The 19,845-nt window shown below is 48.9% G+C and overlaps 1 protein-coding gene across 1 annotated transcript in view; it reads right to left on the bottom strand.

Moving 5' to 3' along the window:
• The window catches only part of PRIMA1 (proline rich membrane anchor 1), a 71,858-nt gene that overhangs the window by 15,951 nt on the left and 36,062 nt on the right, over positions 1-19,845 (bottom strand). Inside the window, exon 4 of the mRNA XM_083167565.1 lies at positions 7,483-7,594. Within this exon, the coding sequence (XP_083023691.1) occupies positions 7,483-7,594 (112 nt within the window). The remainder of the gene's footprint in view (positions 1-7,482; positions 7,595-19,845) is intronic.

The following is a 19,845-nucleotide window of genomic DNA, read 5'->3' as shown; positions in this document are numbered from 1 at the left end:
CCCCAACATATCCTGACCACTGGCCATAATACATCTATTACACCCTATACAGACATAGGACACTACACCCCCAACATGACCTGACCACTGGCCATAATACATCTATTACACCCTATACAGACATATGACACTACACCCCCAACATGTCCTGACCGCTGCCCATAATACATCTATTACACCCTATACAGACATAGGACACTACACCCCCAACATGTCCTGACCACTGGCCATAATACATCTATTACATCCTATACAGACATAGGACACTACACTCCCAACATGACCTGACCACTGGCCATAATACATATATTAAACCCTATATAGACATAGGACACTACACCCCATGTCCTGACCCCTGCCCATAATACATCTATTACACCCTATACAGACATAGGACACTACACCCCAACATGACCTGACCACTGACCATAATACATCTATTACACCCTATACAGACATAGGACACTACACCCCAACATGTCCTGACCACTGGCCATAATACATGTATTACACCCTATACAGACATAGGATACTACACCCCAACATGTCCTGACCACTGACCATAATACATCTATTACACCCTATACAGACATAGGACACTACATCCCAACATGTCCTGACCACTGACCATAATACATCTATTACACCCTATACAGACATAGGACACTACACCCCAACATGTCCTGACCACTGACCATAATACATCTATTACACCCTATACAGACATAGGACACTACAACTCAACATGTCCTGACCACTCTCCATAATACATCTATTACACCCTATACAGACATAGGACACTACACCCAACATGTCCTGAACGCTGGCCATAATACATCTATTACACCCTATACAGACATAGGACACTACACCCCAACATGTCCTGACCACTGGCCATAATACATCTATTACACCCTATACAGACATAGGACACTACACCCCAACATGACCTGACCACTGGCCATAATACATCTATTACACCCTATACAGACACAGGACACTACACCCCAACATGTCCTGACCGCTGGCCATAATATATCTATTACAACCTATACAGACATAGGACACTACACCCCAACATGACCTGACCACTGGCCATAATACATCTATTACACCCTATACAGACATAGGACACTACACCCCAACATGACCTGACCGCTGGCCATAATACATCTATTACAACCTATACAGACATAGGACACTACACCCCAACATGTCCTGATTGCTGGCCATAATACATCTATTACACCCTATACAGACATAGGACACTACACCCCAACATGTCCTGACCGCTGGCCATAATACATCTATTACACCCTATACAGACATAGGACACTACACCCCAACATGTCCTGACCACCGGCCATAATACATCTATTACACCCTATACAGACATAGGACACTACACCCCAACATGTCCTGACCACCGGCCATAATACATCTATTACACCCTATACAGACATAGGACACTACACCCCAACATGACCTGACCACTGGTCATAATACATCTATTACAACCTATACAGACATAGGACACTACACCCCAACATGTCCTGACCACTGACCATAATACATCTATTACACCCTATACAGACATAGGACACTACACCCCAACATGTCCTAACCATAATACATCTATTACACCCTATACAGACATAGGACACTACATCCCAACATGTCCTGACCACTGACCATAATACATCTATTACACCCTATACAGACACAGAACTATACACCCCCAACATGTCCTGACCACTGACCATAATACATCTATTACACCCTATACAGACATAGGACACTACACCTCCAACATGTCCTGACCGCTGGCCATAATACATCTATTACACCCTATACAGACATAGGACACTACACCCCAACATGTCCTGACCACTGACCATAATACATCTATTACACCCTATACAGACACAGAACACTACACCCCCAACATGTCCTGACCACTGACCATAATACATCTATTACACCTTATACAGACATAGGACACTACACCCCCCAACATGTCCTGACCGCTGGCCATAATACATCTATTACACCCTATACAGACATACGACACTACACCCCAACATGTCCTGGCCACTGGCCATAATACATCTATTACACCCTATACAGACACAGGACACTACACCCCCAACATGTCCTGACCGCTGGCCATAATACATCTATTACACCCTATACAGACATAGGACACTACACCCCAACATGACCTGACCCAGTGGCGTAGCTACAGGGGTCGCAGCGGTCGCACCTGCGACCGGGCCCCTGAGCCAGGGGGGGCCCAACCCCCGCCACTGTCCGGCCGTCCTGGATGAGCAGAGGCGGAACTACCGCCGGTGCAGCCGGTGCAGTGCACCGGGGCCCAAGGAGACCATGGGGCCCGCGGCCGTCTGCACCGTATGCTGCTGCCGCTAGTTTCCTTTTTTTTTTCCTTTAAGGGACACAGCGGCAGCGTGGATGTGAGGGGCGGGCCCGCGGACGGGAGGTAGCAGGCCTGACAGGATGTCCTGGGATCACGTGACCCAGACACTGCAGGCCTGCCGCGGGACTCCGAGTGTCTCTCCCTCACTCTGGAGCCTGCACAGCGCGCGTGTCTGCTCCGTGCGTGTCAGGAGTCACGCCGTCGGGGCTGCTGGAGGGGAGAGAGCCAGAAGAGGAGAGCAGCGTGGACGCGGTGCTGCCAGCCGCAGGACCAGAGGAAAGCGGGTCCCAGCTTCAGGGAGCTCAGGAGGGTGCCGTGCGGAGTGGAGGAAGGAGAAGAAGGCTGTCGGCATCCTGGAACCGGAGGTCCCCATGACTGAAGAGCTGCAGTGAAGGCAACTGGTCCGGAGTGCCCCCCAAAAGCAGCCTCCTTTGAAGCACAGAGGGTCAGGTTAGTAACTACAGCACACCCCCTGAAGCCTAACAATATCCCCTCCCTCAGCCTAACTCTAACCATGCACCCCCCTTCCCCACAGCCTAACTATGCACCACCCTCCCCCTCAGCCTAACTCTAACCATACACCTGACCCTCCTCCCCCGCAGCCTAACCTTAATCATACACCCCCTCCCCCACAGGCTAACCTTAACTATACACCCCCTCACCTGCAGCCTAACACTAACTACAGTATACACCCCCCATCGCTTAATCCTAACTGTACATGCCCCATAGCCTTACCTTAATTAAACACTCCCATGTAGCCTAACCCTAACTATACATCCCCCCATAGACTAACCCTATCTATACACCCCCTCCCCCACAGCCCAACCATTCACCACCCTCCTGCAGCCTAACCCCACCCATCCCCCTCCCCACAGCCCAAACCATACACTCCCCTCCGCAGCCTAACTATACACCCCCCAGAAACCTATAACACAAACCAAACAGGCACACACCACAGCCTATAACACTAACCATACAGGCACACACCCACAGCCTATAGCCTTAACATATACCCCCCACCACAGCCTATAACACTAACCTAACCCTATGCTTAATACACACACACACACACACCAAAGCTTATTATGTGGCCATGACCCTTCCCCAGGAAGTCATGCCCTTTTTGTCGCCCGCCTTTGGCGCACACAGTTTCTATTTTGAGTATGGGGTGGGGGGCCCAAAGCATATTTTTGCACCTGGGCCCATAACTCACTAGTTCCGCCTCTGACCTGACCGCTGGCCATAATACAGCTATTACAACCTATACAGACATAGGACACTACACCCCAACCTGACCTGACCGCTGGCCATAATACATCTATCACACCCTATACAGACACAGAACACTACACCCCCAACATGACCTGACAACTGACTACGTCGGAATTCGCATATTTTCAGAAAATCGCACATTTAATAGAGTACATCTGTGGCTCCGCCCACAGACTGGGAGTAAGGCCTGCCCACCGGCCAATCATGATTGTTCCACAACCATACACAATAGTTTGTTCTATTTTACACCACTTATCAGCCCGATAACCACCGCCCAAGGAGCATCGGGAACAGAACCAGGCTTCAGCCTGGGCAGGTAAATTCTGCAGGGGGGGGACCCCTTCATTGGGGGGGGTCCCCACTTCCCCAGGATCCCTGCCAAGGCTGACCGGTCAGGGGTAAATGCTTTGTCATGGGGTGCTTGTATAAAAAGTCTCCCCCCGACTGTGGCATTACCCTGCTAGCTGGTTGGGCCGGTGCTCTGGTTCTTGATATACGAGGGACCTACTCATTTTGTCCCCCGTATTTTGGGAACCAGGACCGTCCCTTGAGACCGGTGCTGGTTTTAAAAAATCAAAGGGACCCTATTTCTTTTGCCCCGTGATTTTTTAAAACCAGAACCGGTTTTTTGAACATGGGGCTGGTTATGCCCATGCCGTTTTTTTTCTTAAATTTTTTATTTTTACAAAAAAATGCACATTACCATGTGAAAAAAATTGCACGTCTAAAAATCGCACATTTTTGTAACTAAAACCCGCACTTTTTCCTTACTAAAACTTGCAGTAAATCACATGCGATTTTTTCGCATGCGATTTAGTGCGATTTTAAAACACGACTAAAAATCGCACCCTATTACATTTCGCCAATAGATGGATAGATAGATGACAATGCCAGATGCTAGACCTTGAAGGGGTTAACCAGAAGCCAGGCTAGGGAAACCACTAGACATGCAATATATAATTTATGTATGAAATTGACATTATACCAGGAAACAGCAGCCAGGAGATTACAGCAGTTGCAAGATACACAATATTTGTGGGCTTCAGAAAATGGGGGGGGGGGCTAATGTTTGAGGTGGGGCTTAAATTGTGGGCAACACCAGTTTCTGTGTGCGAAACTGGTGTATCCTAGCAGAGAAAGATCTAATACAATATGAGAGTGGCATCACAAAATAAAACATGCAGTACTGTCGGGTGACCCCATATTAGATGGGTAAAGGGAATATATATTTTCAAAACCCGCTTTCATAACTAAAGTAAGATATACTCACAATAAGCCCACTATACACATATATGGCAGTGTATGTAATAACGGAGCTCTGAAACGCGCCGCCGCGTACGGCATCATTACAGGAGCGGAGTTGGAAAGGGGGTATTTAAATGAAAGGTAAAGCAATTAATCCAAGCAGCAGTACAGCAATCAGGGGAACCACATGGGACCCGCGCACCACTGAGATTATAGAATGTTTTCAGTTTCTTTAATTTGTAAGAAAAAAAATGGAGGGAAATGTTTTCCACTTGATGTTTATTACAGCAAAACATTACGTAGAATATAATATGCTGCATACGAACAGAACTTCTATTCTAACTTATAAATGTTTCAGTCGTTCACTGCACCAAAAATATTGTGTAAATGATAAGATAAAGGTTAAGGTCACTGGGGTCCTTATAATCGGGCCGCATGTGGGTTGATGCCTGCTTGGAGTGGGCAGATGATGTCACATGTCGTCAGTGCCCGCCTCGCGCATGTGCACATGTCGGGCATGCATTCGCAAACACGTGCACTGCGTGTGCGCGCGCTGCCTCTCCCGGCTTGCAGGATGCCCCCCTCTCTCCTGGACCTCAGCAGCGCACAGAGAGAGCCATGGACTTGCCGCGAGTCCAGCGGCTCTTTCTCTGTGCCTTCCTGCAAGAATAAATTGGCTCACCTAGCCATCGGCCCCTCTGGCATTTGCCAGACGTGCCAGATGGCCAGACCGGCCCTGCCATGGACCCAGCTCTGTGGTGAGAGGGAAAGGGACTTCGGGCCAGATGTATCCAGCATCAATAAGTGATAAAATGGAGAGTAATAACAACCATCCAATCAGTTCATATCTGACATGTTACAGGCTGGATTTGAAAAATGACAGGTAGGAGCTGATTGGCTGGCTGTTTACCACCCTCCATGTTATCACTTTTTGAAGCTTGATACATATGGCCCTTAAGCCCCATACACACAAGACTACCTGCACCATGGCCGATATAAAGTATACAATATTGGCTGCACAAACTGAGCATACACACTGTCGGTAAATTATATCTTTCAGTGACGTCACCGCAACCCGCTTAATATGCAGTTCGTTGGCTATATAGCCAAAAGTGACCTACACTAATATTTTGTACACACTAAACTTTTTTTAAGCGTCCACCAGTAACATGCAGTGGTATGTGCCCATGCAGTGGCATAGCTAGAAATGCCCAAAAAGTTTGTAGCCGCCCCTCCCCCCAACCAAACATTGATTTACATTTTTTACCACATTGGCAGGTTTTTCTTGCTTGTTGTTCCGGGCATATCGCGATTTTGCTAATATGCACGTGCGCGCAGGCCGGAGTATGTTTGTGCGGGTCTTTGCAAAACTACAACTGATGCTGAATTAGGCCCATTGTAAGTTTGGGAATCCCTATACTCATTTCATTGCTCAATCAGAAAACAAAACACGTCCCTGCAATAACTGGCAAATTAGTCTCAAAAACGGAAACAAAAATTCCTTCCTCACTTCTCAAATGTGTAGTGGATAAACCTCCCCATAATGTCCTCTTGATCACCTCATAATGGCCCTTTTTCAGATCTGATCGCAGTACAAATTTGTTCTCAAAATGGGCAATACCATGTGCACTGCAGGTGGGGCAGATGTAACATGTATAGAGAGAGTTAGATTTGTGTGAGTTATTTTGTTTCTGTGCAGGGCAAATACTGGCTGCATTATTTTTACACGGCAATTTAGATTTCAGTTTCAACACACCCCACCCAAATCTAACTCTTTCTGCACATGTTACATCTGCCCCACCTGCAGTGCACATGGTTTTGCCCATTTTGAGAACAAATTTGCACTGCGATCAGATCTGAATAAGGCCAATGTAATAACATAGAAGCGCACTTATATTCTCATAAAACTAATCTTACTGCACTAATTAACCCTGACGGTTCTTACATAAATGGCTGTACTAATCCCTGTATTATAATCTTTCTCTCTCAGTCCCTGCTAGGTTTATTGACTCAGATGCTTTTTTTTTGCTTATTATCTACAATAATGTCTCACATAATCCATTTTTTTTTCTTTTATAGGGGCAGATTTAATTAGCTGGGCGCTGCCGCCAGCAGCTTGCAGCACAGAAAATAAGTCCACTGTGGACACTGATTACTGCGTGCACCTACACAGGCGGAAATCATCCTGGTAAGCCATGCAGTACCCTGCAAGGTCCCTGGAAGCAGGTCCGGCAGCTCGGCCGGCTAACTGTAATATTCAGGAGGCGGCTCCAGAGCAGGAGCCAACATCTCCTAAAAATATTACCTTTGATGGCTACAGAAGAGAGGCTACAGCACAATTCAAAAAGGGGAGAAACATCAACTGCCAGAGAGTCAGTTTGGAATGTCAGTTGGTGGCAGTGAGTGTGGCTTTGAATTTAGAACCGTGCTGCAGCCCCGCCTCTGGAGTTGTCAATGGTAATATTTTTAGGAGATGTTTGCCTAGATCTACACAGTGGGGAGCAGATATTCTATAGACCCCCCTGACTTACCTTTTTATTGCCTTGTAGCACATAATAACCACTAGGAAGAGGACCACTGCTGCCATGATAATGAGCAGGAAATGCCACCAGGTCTCCTCCACACAGCATTGTGGGATCTTAACTGCAAAGACAAAACCAATGAGTGAGTGGGGGGCGGAGTCTATATACGTCTTCATATCCTAAACATCAATAACTAGCAAAGGTGATCCAACCATAGGCTGGTATGAAATGATCATTAAAGAACGGTTCCGTAAAATCTAGTACTGGGTGAGGTTTAATACTGTATGTTTGCGCTAAATCTGGTATCTTACTTACCTCTGCCGCACCATTTACCTGGTCAGCCATGTTCCTGTAGTCTCACACACTGGACACATGTACTAGGCCCATTCACTTGATGGAAACAGGCACGAATGTTGTCCATGGCCTTCCCCTAGTATAGGAGTTATTCTCATGTGCTGAGGACATGGACAATTACTTTAACCAGGTAAGTTGTTTACAGGCCAATGTGGGCCGGCTGGAGACTCCATAGAGCCAGCAACATTGTATCAGAGGTAGGTAGACACCACATGTATTGTTAATACATATTTACCACTTAATGGACCTCCTTTCCAGTAGATCTTGGGAAGAAGGTCCAAGGGCTAAGTGCTGGGAAAGTCATGGCGCGTTTCGCAACATTATAACCCTGCCCTATACTGTGCAACGTTGATCTTTACTTTACAAGTGGTCAGGATCTAGAACGGAGAAGGATACGCTAGTTTGTCCAACATAATGAGACTTTACAGACTTAATAACACAAAGTAACATACAAGAAAACCTCCCAAAATGACCCATTCCAGGAGGGACAAGATGCTCTGTTTCTGGACATCCATGCCAGTGGCAGTTGCAGAGTTGCAGGGCTGCAGCACAGTCCAAAATTCAGATAGGGGAGCCCCACCAACTGCCACCCTAAAGAACACAGTCCAGACTCACTGGCAGGTGTAGCTCCCCTATTTGAATTTGTGACAGTGGTGCAGTCCCACCTCTGCTACTGCAACTGGCTGCAACTGCAACCTCAAAACTGCAACAGTCCCACCTCTGCAACTGGCCAGGAAGTCCAGGAGCAGAGCATTTTGTCCCTCCTGGAATGGGTCAGATTCTCTAAGCTTCGAAAGTGATAAAAGGGAGAGTGATAAACAGCCAGCCAATCAGCTCCTACCTGCCATGTCCCAGACAGTGTTTGAAAAATGTTAGGCAGGAGCTGATTGGTTGGTTGTGTATCACTCTCCATCAGGGCCGGTGCAAGAACGTTGGGCACCCTAGGCATATAAACCCAAATGCCCCACCCCCCCTGGCGCCAAGGGGGGGGGTGGAGTTGGGCAGGCAGCAAATTGCTGCTGCGGCTGATCAGCGGGGGGGGCTGGGGTGCGCCAGTCGCCTTTTACCGCTGACCGGGGGGGGTGCGGGCACAGATTGCCGCTGTCCGGGAGGGGGGGGGAAGGGAGCGGCCGTGGCAACCAGGCAGGGTAGGGGCAGCGGCGGGTGCCACACGCAGATTAACTCTAGGGGCCACCCGCTGAACAGGAGCTGCCGCTGATAAGGGGAAGGGGGGGGGGGGCAGTGGCAACCAAGCAGGGTGGGGGGCTTCTGAGCAGATTAATTCCAGGGGGGGCGGGGTACGCTCACCTGCTCCTTCCTGGCCTGGTACTTTCCTTCCAGGAGGCGCTGCTGCTGCTCGCATGTTGGAAGGCTGCAGGCAGCTCATTACCGCCCTCCAGTGGCTGGCGCCCTAGGCAAATGCCTAAAGCTGCCTAGTGGTGGCGCCGGCCCTGCTCTCCATTTTATCACTTTTGAAGCTTAGTGCATCTGGCCCTTTGGAAGGTACGCTTAACTGGTTGCTTACTAAAACCGCTGCATCGCTCCCACCGGCAGCCATACTCTGATGGATGCTCCGCAACTAACATGTGCCAGGCAGGCGATTCGATGGTGCGACCGATGTTAGGGTTTATAGACGTTCCAAGTGTTGTATCTAAGACAAAGTGTAGGTGAGTGCACATTCTGATGCAGGCTTGTACAGTGGGGGAAGGGCTTATACTACCATCAGTATAAAGTCATAAACTACAGCCAAAGATGCCCAAGTAATGGCAGCAACGCTTGACTCCGAATGAGCCCCTAAGAGAACACTACATACAAAAGTAAACTACATGATCGGTGGAAGCAATGAAACATCATTATTAAGAGCTACACTCAAATGTAGGTGGAGGGGAGTCGGAAAAAGTCATCAATTATATGGAAACTATTTGCAAACAAGCTTTTTGATAACCATAGGCTGAATGTAATGGGGTGTGAGAATAAGAAAGTGAGCGGTTTTCCATTATTATTTGTGGGTTGGGATCATTTGGTCTACAGCATGATGGTCGACAGTCATTATGTCGACCCCATTAGGTCGACATGGGAAAATGTCAACATGGTTCTAGGTCGAAAGGTCATTAGTTTGACAGGTCATTAGTTCGACAATGTCTAGGTCAACATGGGGTTTTTCACTGTTTTTTTGACCCGAATGTCAACACAGTCGACATGGACACAGTTTAATGTGCACGCATCCCCTTGCATCACTTGCTGCAATCGCCATGCTTCGGGCATGGTGCCTCGCTACCCTCGGCACACTATTTTATTCTCCCACCACGCCCTAGTGGATGGTAGGGCATGAAATATCGCGTGTTGGCTCAAAAAACAGTGAAAAACCCCATGAAGTGATAAAGTGTCTGTTTTTTTTTTTTTTTTAAACTCTTTATTTAAGGATTTTGTGACACAATAGCAAAATCTGACAGCTGACAAAAGAAGCAGATTGTACATTTAAGTAAGCGGCATATAATACAGCATGCAGGCAGACTTGTTAAGAAACATTTTTGCTACGTGGTAATAAAGGAGGGGGGAGGGAGGGAAGGGGAGGACAGGTAGGTACTACCAGATTACGAATGAGAAAAGAGATTAAAGTTGGCTCTAGGCGGGCTTGAGGGGCATCAGGAGAGCCGTACGCGATAGGGATATGGTCCTCGTATAGAGACTAGATCAAGGGGGGGGGGAGGGATTGGACGCCATGGTCCATGGACGCCATACTTGGTCAAACTTATACGGACAATCGTGGAGGTAGTAGGAAATTTTTTCCATGTTAGCAATGAATTGCATATTGTTGTGAAGGGCTTGCATGGAGGGGGGAGCAGGGGACTTCCAGTTTTTTGCTATGAGAATTTTGGCTGCGGCCAGAACATGGGAAAGGAGCTTGTTCATACGGGGGTCGAGGTTCTGTATCGGGCGTGCCAATAAGCATGTCCAAGGGTCTAGGGGGATAGAAATACCTGAGAGGGAGCACATCAGGTCTCTCACCCTATTCCAAAATGTGACAATCACGGGGCAGTCCCACCAGATGTGGAGCAGAGTTCCTCTCTCCCCACATCCTCTCCAGCATACAGGGTTGGCAAGGTGGTACATTTTGGAAAGTCTAACCGGGGTATAGTACCATCTGTAGTAAAGCTTGTATGACGTCTCCATAATACGGGTGGAAATCGAGCTCTTGGCAATGGCTTCTCGGATCTCTGTCCAGCATGCCTTATCGGGAGGGGGACCCAAGTCCCGCTCCCAGTCTAGTTCGTGTCTTAACGAGTTGGGGGCTGTTGCGGCAATCAGGAGGGAATAGACCCGCGATATCATACCGCGGCTCTGAGGGCGATTCAGGCACTCCAGCTCTAAAGTAGTAGGGGACGGGAAGGGGGCCGATCGGGTGTATGAAGTGATGAAATGTCGGATTTGAAAGTATTCATAAAGTTTGGGGACTAGAGAGGGGTGTTTCTCCCTGATATCCTCTAGGGACGCGACCCGACCCCCCTCCAACAAGTCGGCAAACCGGATGATACCCGCACTTTTCCAAGGTTTAAAATTATTGGGGGAGCATCCAGGGGGGAAGCCCGGGTTACCCCACAGAGGAGTGAGGGGAGAGGGGTTAGAGAAAAGGCTAAATTTGATGTTGGAGCTGTTCCAGAGTGAGACGAGGAACCTGAGGGAGGGTAGGGCGATGGGAGGGCCTGATTTTGCGCTTTTGTTTGTTAGCCATATCGAGGAGAGGGAGTCGACCCCCAGATCCGAGGCCTCAAGGTCTAACCAAGAGGTGGTGCCTCTTGGCGCAAACGAGGCCACCACCTGGCTCAGATGACTAGCCAGGTAGTAACATTTCACATCTGGGAGGCCCCTGCCTCCACCCGACCTGGGCAGTCTTAGTATGCTAAATGCAATTCTTGGAGGTTTGTTATTCCAAATGAATTTAGAGATGGAGGATTGTAGCGCTCTTAGAATTTTGTCGGGGACCTTGACTGGTAGGGTTTGGAAAAGATATAGTAATTGGGGGAGGATAGACATTTTTACCGCGGTTATTCTCCCTGACCAGGAAATAATATAAGTTCTCCATTTCGTGAGTTCCCTAGATATTTTATCAATAAGGCGAGAGTAGTTTTCGTTAAAGAGGGAATCGTAATTGGGGGTGATGTAGGTACCTAGGTATTTGATTTTGCGATCTTGCCATTTGAAGTGAAATTTGGAGGCTAGGGAGGTTTTTAAGTTGCTAGAGATGTAGAGGGATAGGGCTTCTGATTTAGAGAAGTTAATTTTATAGCCTGAAATTTGCCCATATTCTTCTATAATGTCATATAGTGCGGGTAGAGAGGAGTGGGGTCGAGTCAGGGTCAATAACACATCATCCGCAAACAGCGAGAGTTTGAATTCTGTAGATCCAATCTCCACTCCCTTTATGTCAGCGGAGTTTCTAATTCTGGCAGCCAGGGGCTCTATCACCAGGGCAAAAACCAAAGGAGATAAGGGGCATCCCTGGCGGGTGCCATTAGATAGAGTGAAAGGTTTGGAGAGAATGCCATTTGTCAAGATTCTCGCTGACGGAGAGGAGTAGAGGGCGGATATAGCTGTTAGGAATTCACCTTTTATACCGAATGCTTGCAGAGATTTAAATAGAAAGGGCCAGGATATGCGGTCGAACGCTTTTTCTGCGTCTAGCGCTAAGATCAGGGAAGGGGTTTTCCTACGATTTAAAATTTGAATGATGTCAATCGTGCGTCTTGTATTGTCCCTAGCTTGCCTCCCAGGGATAAAACCTACCTGGTCATAGTGTATCAGGGATGTTAATACTTTGTTTAGTCGATTAGCCAGTATTTTTGCATAGAGCTTGATATCAATATTGAGAAGGGAGATTGGCCTGTAGCTAGAACATTCATGTGGGTTTTTACCTTCTTTGTGGATTAAGATAATTTTGGCTTCTAGCATTGTCGAGGGAAGCTTGGCCCCATGGAGAGCTGCGTTGTATAAGGTGTTCAGGTGAGGGGTTAGTATGTGTGTGAATTTTTTATAATAGGAGGCCGTGAATCCGTCTGGGCCTGGGGCTTTGGATGTTTTTAAGGATTTCAGGGCGCTTATTATCTCATCATCGGAGATGTCTTGGCAGAGTTGTGAGGAGGTATGATCTGTTAGGGACGGGAGATTGGCCTTTTTTAGAAAGTCGTCAATGGCCTCTTGTGATTGGGTGGTAGAAGAGTCGGGACCTTGGATGTTATATAGGTTAGTATAGAATTTCTCAAACTCCCCGCTTATACTGTCCGCCGAGTACGACAGCACTCCTGCCCCATCCTTGATGGCTGGTATGTTGTTGCATGAGTTTTTGGCTTTGAGTCTGGAGGCCAAGAGCTTGTCAGCCTTGTCCCCTTTTTCATAAAAGAGTTGGTTTAATTTTTGAAGTGCTTTTGCCGTACGTTCGGACATATAAGTGGATAAGTCTTGTCTTGCTGTGAGTAGTTGTGCTGAAAGCAATGGGGTGGGGGCAAGTTTATGCTGGATCTCTAGGGTCTGGAGTTTAGAAGTGAGCGTGGACAGATGTTGAACCGATGTTTTTTTATGTCTGGAGGACAGGCTAATAAGATGTCCCCTCAAGACCGCTTTGTGTGCCTCCCAGAGAGTTTGGGGGGAAATGTCTGGGGAGGAGTTAAGTTGGAAGTATTCTATGAGGAGTTTTTTAATTTGGTCTGTATAGGTAGGGTTATGAAGGAGCGAATCATTCAGTCGCCAAGACGATGGTGGGGGGCGGGCGGCTATCGAGGAGAGATCTGCTGAAATTGGGTTGTGATCCGACCAAACCATAGGATGTATGTCGGCTGCTAGGATACTGCGTGAAATATCTCTACTGAGTAGAATCAGATCTATCCTCGAGTAGGTTTTGTGGACTGGAGAATAGTATGTATAGTCTTTGGCCGTAGGATCAATAAGTCGGAAGGAGTCAAATAATAGGTGTTTTTTGAGTAAAGAGAGGAGGGCTCTTGACCCGGGAGAGGGAGTGTTTGCAGAGGAATTAGCGCGCGAGGAACGATCCAGACTGCCATCAAGGACCTCGTTAAAGTCCCCTGCCATTATTATAGAACCTTTAGCGTATTTATCTAATAGGGCTCTAAGTTTATTAAAAAACCGTGCTTGTCGTTGGTTCGGGGCGTAGATATTGACTAGGGTGCAGAGCTCTTGATTGATTTTCCCTATCACAACAAGCCATCTTCCCTCTGTCACGGCTAAAGGGCTGGATGGAGTCGTGTGGTGCACAGGAACCGGAGACGGACCAGGAGGAGTAGGATTGAAACGTGCAGGTTTAATAACGGATTTCATAAATGATAAACTTCACTCAAATACTTCTTTAAGTGACAGTTGGAATAAATTAAATAGAGTCCAGCACAATACTAATAACGGGCAGGGAAATCTGGAAACGTATACTTGGTGAGCCAGAGTACATAGATGAGGATCCGGAAGGAGGTTGATTTGATGACAGAAGAAATGGATCCGGATGACTGAAAGATGATGGAATGAATGAGTTGTATGAAGGAGGACAGCGGGAAGCTGTGCAGGGTAATTCTGGGACACAAGCAGGAACAAGCACTAGGTAGGACTTGCAGCATTGGTGTCAGGAGAAAACTTCCTTGTAGCAAGATGCAGGGAGCAAGGCACCAGAGTCAGGAGAGAAAGAGCCAGGATCCGGGAATCAGCTAGGAGTTGTGAATGACTCCAAAGACTCATTGCACTGACACTGAACAGCCTAGGCAGATCCCCTATATCCCCAGGGGATGGCTGCCATTGGCTGTCAGCACAGGATGAGGAGGGAACCTCCACTCTGGGCCAATCTGTCTCCTGCCCTCAACCAAGATGGCGACGCCGGCCTCCCGGCACCACTACTGCTGCCATCCCTACCCAGAGCTGCCGCTACCCGCACACCGCAGACCGGAGCCTGCACACGCTAGCCGGCGGCGGGCGCGGACGGGTGAGTACTGTACCCGCCGCGCTCCGTCGCGGCTACGTGTGACAGTACCCCCCCTTTTCAGGGTGACCCCAGGGCGCCTATGGGCCTTGTGCGGATTTCTCTGGAGAAATTGCTTTACCAGTTTTGGAGCGTGCAAATCAATGGAATCCACCCAAGAGTTCTCTTCGGGACCAAACCCAACCCATTCCACCAGATACTGGGTACGAGAATTGCGGCAACGAGAGTCTATAATGCGTCTTACCTCGAATTCAGCCCCACTTTCGGAGTTAATCTTGGGCGGTTTGGGAATCTTCTTTTGATAAGAGTTCAACCTTAAAGGCTTGAGGAGGGACACATGGAAGGAATTCGAAATCCTTAGGGAAGGAGGAAGTTGAAGTCTATAAGCGACAGGATTAATGACTTGGGTGATAGGGTATGGCCCAATGAACCGGGGAGCCAGCTTCATAGAGGGCAGACGGAGGCGTATATGGCGGGTAGACAGCCATACCCGGTCTCCGACTTTCAATCTGGGCGCTGCCCTTCTTTTCCTGTCTGCCATCCTCTTGTATCGGGCGGAAGATTTAAGAAGAGCGGTGTGGACATCCGACCAGATTTTAGCAAAGCGTTGTAATGAAGTGGTTGCTGCAGGAACTTCGGAAGAGGATAATTCTGAGAAATCCGGAGATCGTGGATGTTTGCCGAATACTGTAAAGAAGGGGGTGGTTCCGGAGGAAGAGTGATAGGAGTTGTTATGCATATATTCTGCCCACGGGAGAAGATCCACCCAGTCATCTTGGGAAGACGAGACAAACAGTCGGATAAAGGCCTCCAAGTCTTGATTCACCCGTTCTGTCTGGCCGTTGGTCTGGGGATGAAAGGCAGTGGAAAACTTGAGTTTGACCTGTACCGCGGCACAGAGAGCTCTCCAGAACTTTGCAACGAACTGTACTCCGCGGTCGGATACAATCTCTTTGGGCAGTCCGTGAAGTTTAAAAATGGTTGAGATGAATAGCTGAGCCAATACTGGAGCAGAGGGGAGACCTTTTAGTGGGAAAAAATGGACCATTTTCGAGAATCGGTCGACCACTACCCAGATTGCGGTATGACCTTTTGAGGGAGGTAGTTCGCAAATGAAGTCCATTGACAGATGGGTCCATGGTTCTGTGGGAATGGTTAGAGGGCGGAGAGGACCAGCGGGAGTTGTTCTGGGCACTTTATGCTGAGCACATCTTACACAAGAGGCAACGAAGTTGGTTACGTCGTGGCGGATGGTTGGCCACCAATAAGAACGTGACAGGAACATCAAGGTCTTTTGTGCTCCTGCGTGCCCTGCGAAGCGGGAAGAATGTGCCCATGACAATATTTTCTTGCGAAGTTCGGGGGGAACGAACGTTTTACCTGGAGGAGGAGATGGCTGTACGGTTACTTGGGCGAAGACCAGCGGATCGAGGATTGGACGAGGAGGAGTCTCTAGGTCAGAGGTCGTCTCAAAGGAGCGGGATAGAGCGTCTGCCTTAGTATTCGTGGTTCCAGGTCGGAATTTAATTTGGAAATCAAAGCGTTCAAAAAACATGGCCCAACGGGCTTGGCGGGCAGTAAGGCACTGAGCCTGTTTAAGAAAGGACAGATTTTTGTGGTCTGAATACACGGTGATCTTATGTCGTGCCCCCTCCAGAAGGTATCGCCACTCCTCTAACGCAGTTTTGACTGCAAGCAACTCCTGTTCCCCGATGGGGTAATTCTTCTCTGCTGGGAGGAATTTTTTGGAGAGGAAGGCACAAGGGTGTAATTCTTGATCCTCACCTTTTTGTGACAAGATGGCCCCGATCCCTTCCGAGGATGCGTCCACCTCGAGAATGAAGGGCCTGTCGAGGTCTGGTTGGAGGAGGATTGGTGCCGTCATGAATGCTCTCTTTAACTGCTGGAAGGCAGAGGATGCTTCTGGCGACCATCGGCTTGGATCAGCTCCCTTGCAAGTGAGAGCAGTGAGGGGAGCAGCGATAGTAGAGAAGTTCCGGATAAATCGCCTGTAATAGTTTGAGAACCCTAGGAATCTCTGAATTCCTTTGAGTGTTGTGGGGGCTGCCCAGTCTTGGATGGCTCTCACCTTCTCTGGGTCCATTTCTATCCCAGTGGCGGAGAGAATGTGACCCAAGAATGGAATGGACGTGACCTCAAAAACGCACTTTTCCAACTTGCAGAACAGTTGATTTTGGCGAAGACGTCGTAGGACTTCGGACACTGTCTGTCTGTGAAGTTGGAGATTTGGAGAGAAGATGAGTATATCGTCTAGATAGACTACGATGGAGTGGTACAGCAAGTCCCGAAAGATATCATTTACAAACTGTTGGAAGACAGCGGGGGCGTTACAAAGGCCGAAGGGCATCACCAGGTATTCATAGTGGCCGTCGCGCGTGTTAAAAGCCGTCTTCCACTCGTCACCTGGACGGATCCGGATCAAATTGTAGGCCCCTCGCAGGTCCAATTTAGTAAAGATTGCTGCCCCTCTGATCTTGTTGAATAGTTCTGCGATAAGGGGTAAGGGATAGCGGTTTTTAATGGTGATGTCGTTCAGGCCCCTATAGTCGATACATGGCCGAAGACCGCCATCTTTCTTTTTCACAAAGAAAAACCCGGCCCCGGCCGGAGAAGTAGATGGTCGAATGAAACCTTTGTTTAAGTTCTCTTGAATGTACGAGGACATGGCCTCAGTCTCAGGTAGCGACAGGGGATAGATGCGGCCACGAGGAGGGAATTTCCCGGCCACCAGCTCTATCGGGCAGTCCCAAGGACGGTGAGGAGGCAGGGTGTCGGCACCACCTTTACTGAATACATCTGTAAATGAACGATATGGTGCGGGTATCGACAAGGGTGGAGCTGAAGAGGATGAAGGACAGTTACCCTCACGTTGTGGATGGGTCTGGTAGACCGGAAGGATCTGAGGAATGCAAGTAGACTGGCAATCTGTTCCCCAGGCCTTGACCTCCATATTGGTCCAATCGATGTGTGGGTTATGTTTGGAGAGCCAGGGAAGGCCCAGGACCATTTGGTGTGAGGACTGTGGAAGAATGAAGAATTCGAGGGTCTCTTGATGTAGAGCTCCTATGAGCAGTGTCACCGGGGTGGTCTGATGGGTGATTTGTCCACTACGAATTCGACTCCCATCCACTGCAGTGAGGACCAGCGAGTGATCCAGGGGTTGCACAGGCAGGGCATGTTGGGTAACAAAAGAAGAAGAAAGGAAGTTTCCCGCTGCTCCAGAGTCCAATAGGGCCTGAACTCTTTTTCTCCCTTGGGGACACACAAGGGTAACCGGAATGGTGGAATCAGAAGAAGAGGGAGATGGAAGCAAGACTCCTAATCGGACCTCCCTCGGGGAGATTAGGAGCGGTCGTTTCCCGGCCGCAGCGGGCAGGAAGCCAATAAGTGAGCTGAGGAGCCACAGTACATGCATAGATTCTCTCGCCGTCTTCGGGACTTCTCTTCGAGAGAGAGACGGGAGCGGTTGATTTGCATGGGCTCATCTGTTGACACCGCAGGAGGCGGGGTTGGTTTGGAGGCTGGTGCGACATTGGAAGGAAATCGAGGGCGAAGGCGATCAGAGCGATTCCTCTCAAGTTGGCGTTCTTGGAGTCGCAGATCGACTTTGTTACATAATGAAATGAGTTCAGCCAGGGTGGAAGGAGAATCGCGAGTTGCTAACTCGTCCTTGATGCGCCCGGCTAGGCCGTTCCAGAAGGCAGAAACGAGAGCCTCTTCGTTCCATCTGAGTTCGGAAGCCAGGGTTTGAAATTGTACGACATATTGTCCCACTGGGCGACTGCCCTGACGAATCCTTAGGATCTCCGTGGCTGCGGAGGACACTCTGCCAGGCTCGTCGAAGATGCGACGGAAGGAGGCCACAAATTCTTCATAGTTATTGAGGATGGGATCCGCACGCTCCCAAAGGGGGGACACCCACTCCAGGGCTGGACCCGCCAGTAGGGACACGATGTAAGCCACCCGAGTCTTGGGAGAGGGGAAATTGGAAGGCTGGAGGGTAAAATGGACGTCACATTGATTCAGGAATCCTCGACACCCCCTCGGGGACCCGTCATATTTACTGGGGGTTGACAGGTGTAGCTGGTGAGGAGCAGCTGGCCCAGGGGGAGCAGCAGGGGCCGAAGCTCCGGAGGTTGGTGCTGCTGAAACTGAGGGAGCCGCCTGAGGTGATGACAAGATCTGGAGAAATTGAGCCACTTGACGCTGGGTAGTCTCTACTTGTTCCAATCGAGCCATGATGCCTTGAAAAACATCCGTCATGGAGGCCTGTGCTTCACCCGATTCCATCGGGTCAGTGCAAACTGTCACGGCTAAAGGGCTGGATGGAGTCGTGTGGTGCACAGGAACCGGAGACGGACCAGGAGGAGTAGGATTGAAACGTGCAGGTTTAATAACGGATTTCATAAATGATAAACTTCACTCAAATACTTCTTTAAGTGACAGTTGGAATAAATTAAATAGAGTCCAGCACAATACTAATAACGGGCAGGGAAATCTGGAAACGTATACTTGGTGAGCCAGAGTACATAGATGAGGATCCGGAAGGAGGTTGATTTGATGACAGAAGAAATGGATCCGGATGACTGAAAGATGATGGAATGAATGAGTTGTATGAAGGAGGACAGCGGGAAGCTGTGCAGGGTAATTCTGGGACACAAGCAGGAACAAGCACTAGGTAGGACTTGCAGCATTGGTGTCAGGAGAAAACTTCCTTGTAGCAAGATGCAGGGAGCAAGGCACCAGAGTCAGGAGAGAAAGAGCCAGGATCCGGGAATCAGCTAGGAGTTGTGAATGACTCCAAAGACTCATTGCACTGACACTGAACAGCCTAGGCAGATCCCCTATATCCCCAGGGGATGGCTGCCATTGGCTGTCAGCACAGGATGAGGAGGGAACCTCCACTCTGGGCCAATCTGTCTCCTGCCCTCAACCAAGATGGCGACGCCGGCCTCCCGGCACCACTACTGCTGCCATCCCTACCCAGAGCTGCCGCTACCCGCACACCGCAGACCGGAGCCTGC

Source organism: Crinia signifera, chromosome 12, assembly GCF_055691185.1.
Source record: "Crinia signifera chromosome 12, ASM5569118v1, whole genome shotgun sequence".
NCBI lineage: Eukaryota > Metazoa > Chordata > Amphibia > Anura > Myobatrachidae > Crinia > Crinia signifera.
This window is presented reverse-complemented; position numbering and strand designations above follow the sequence as displayed.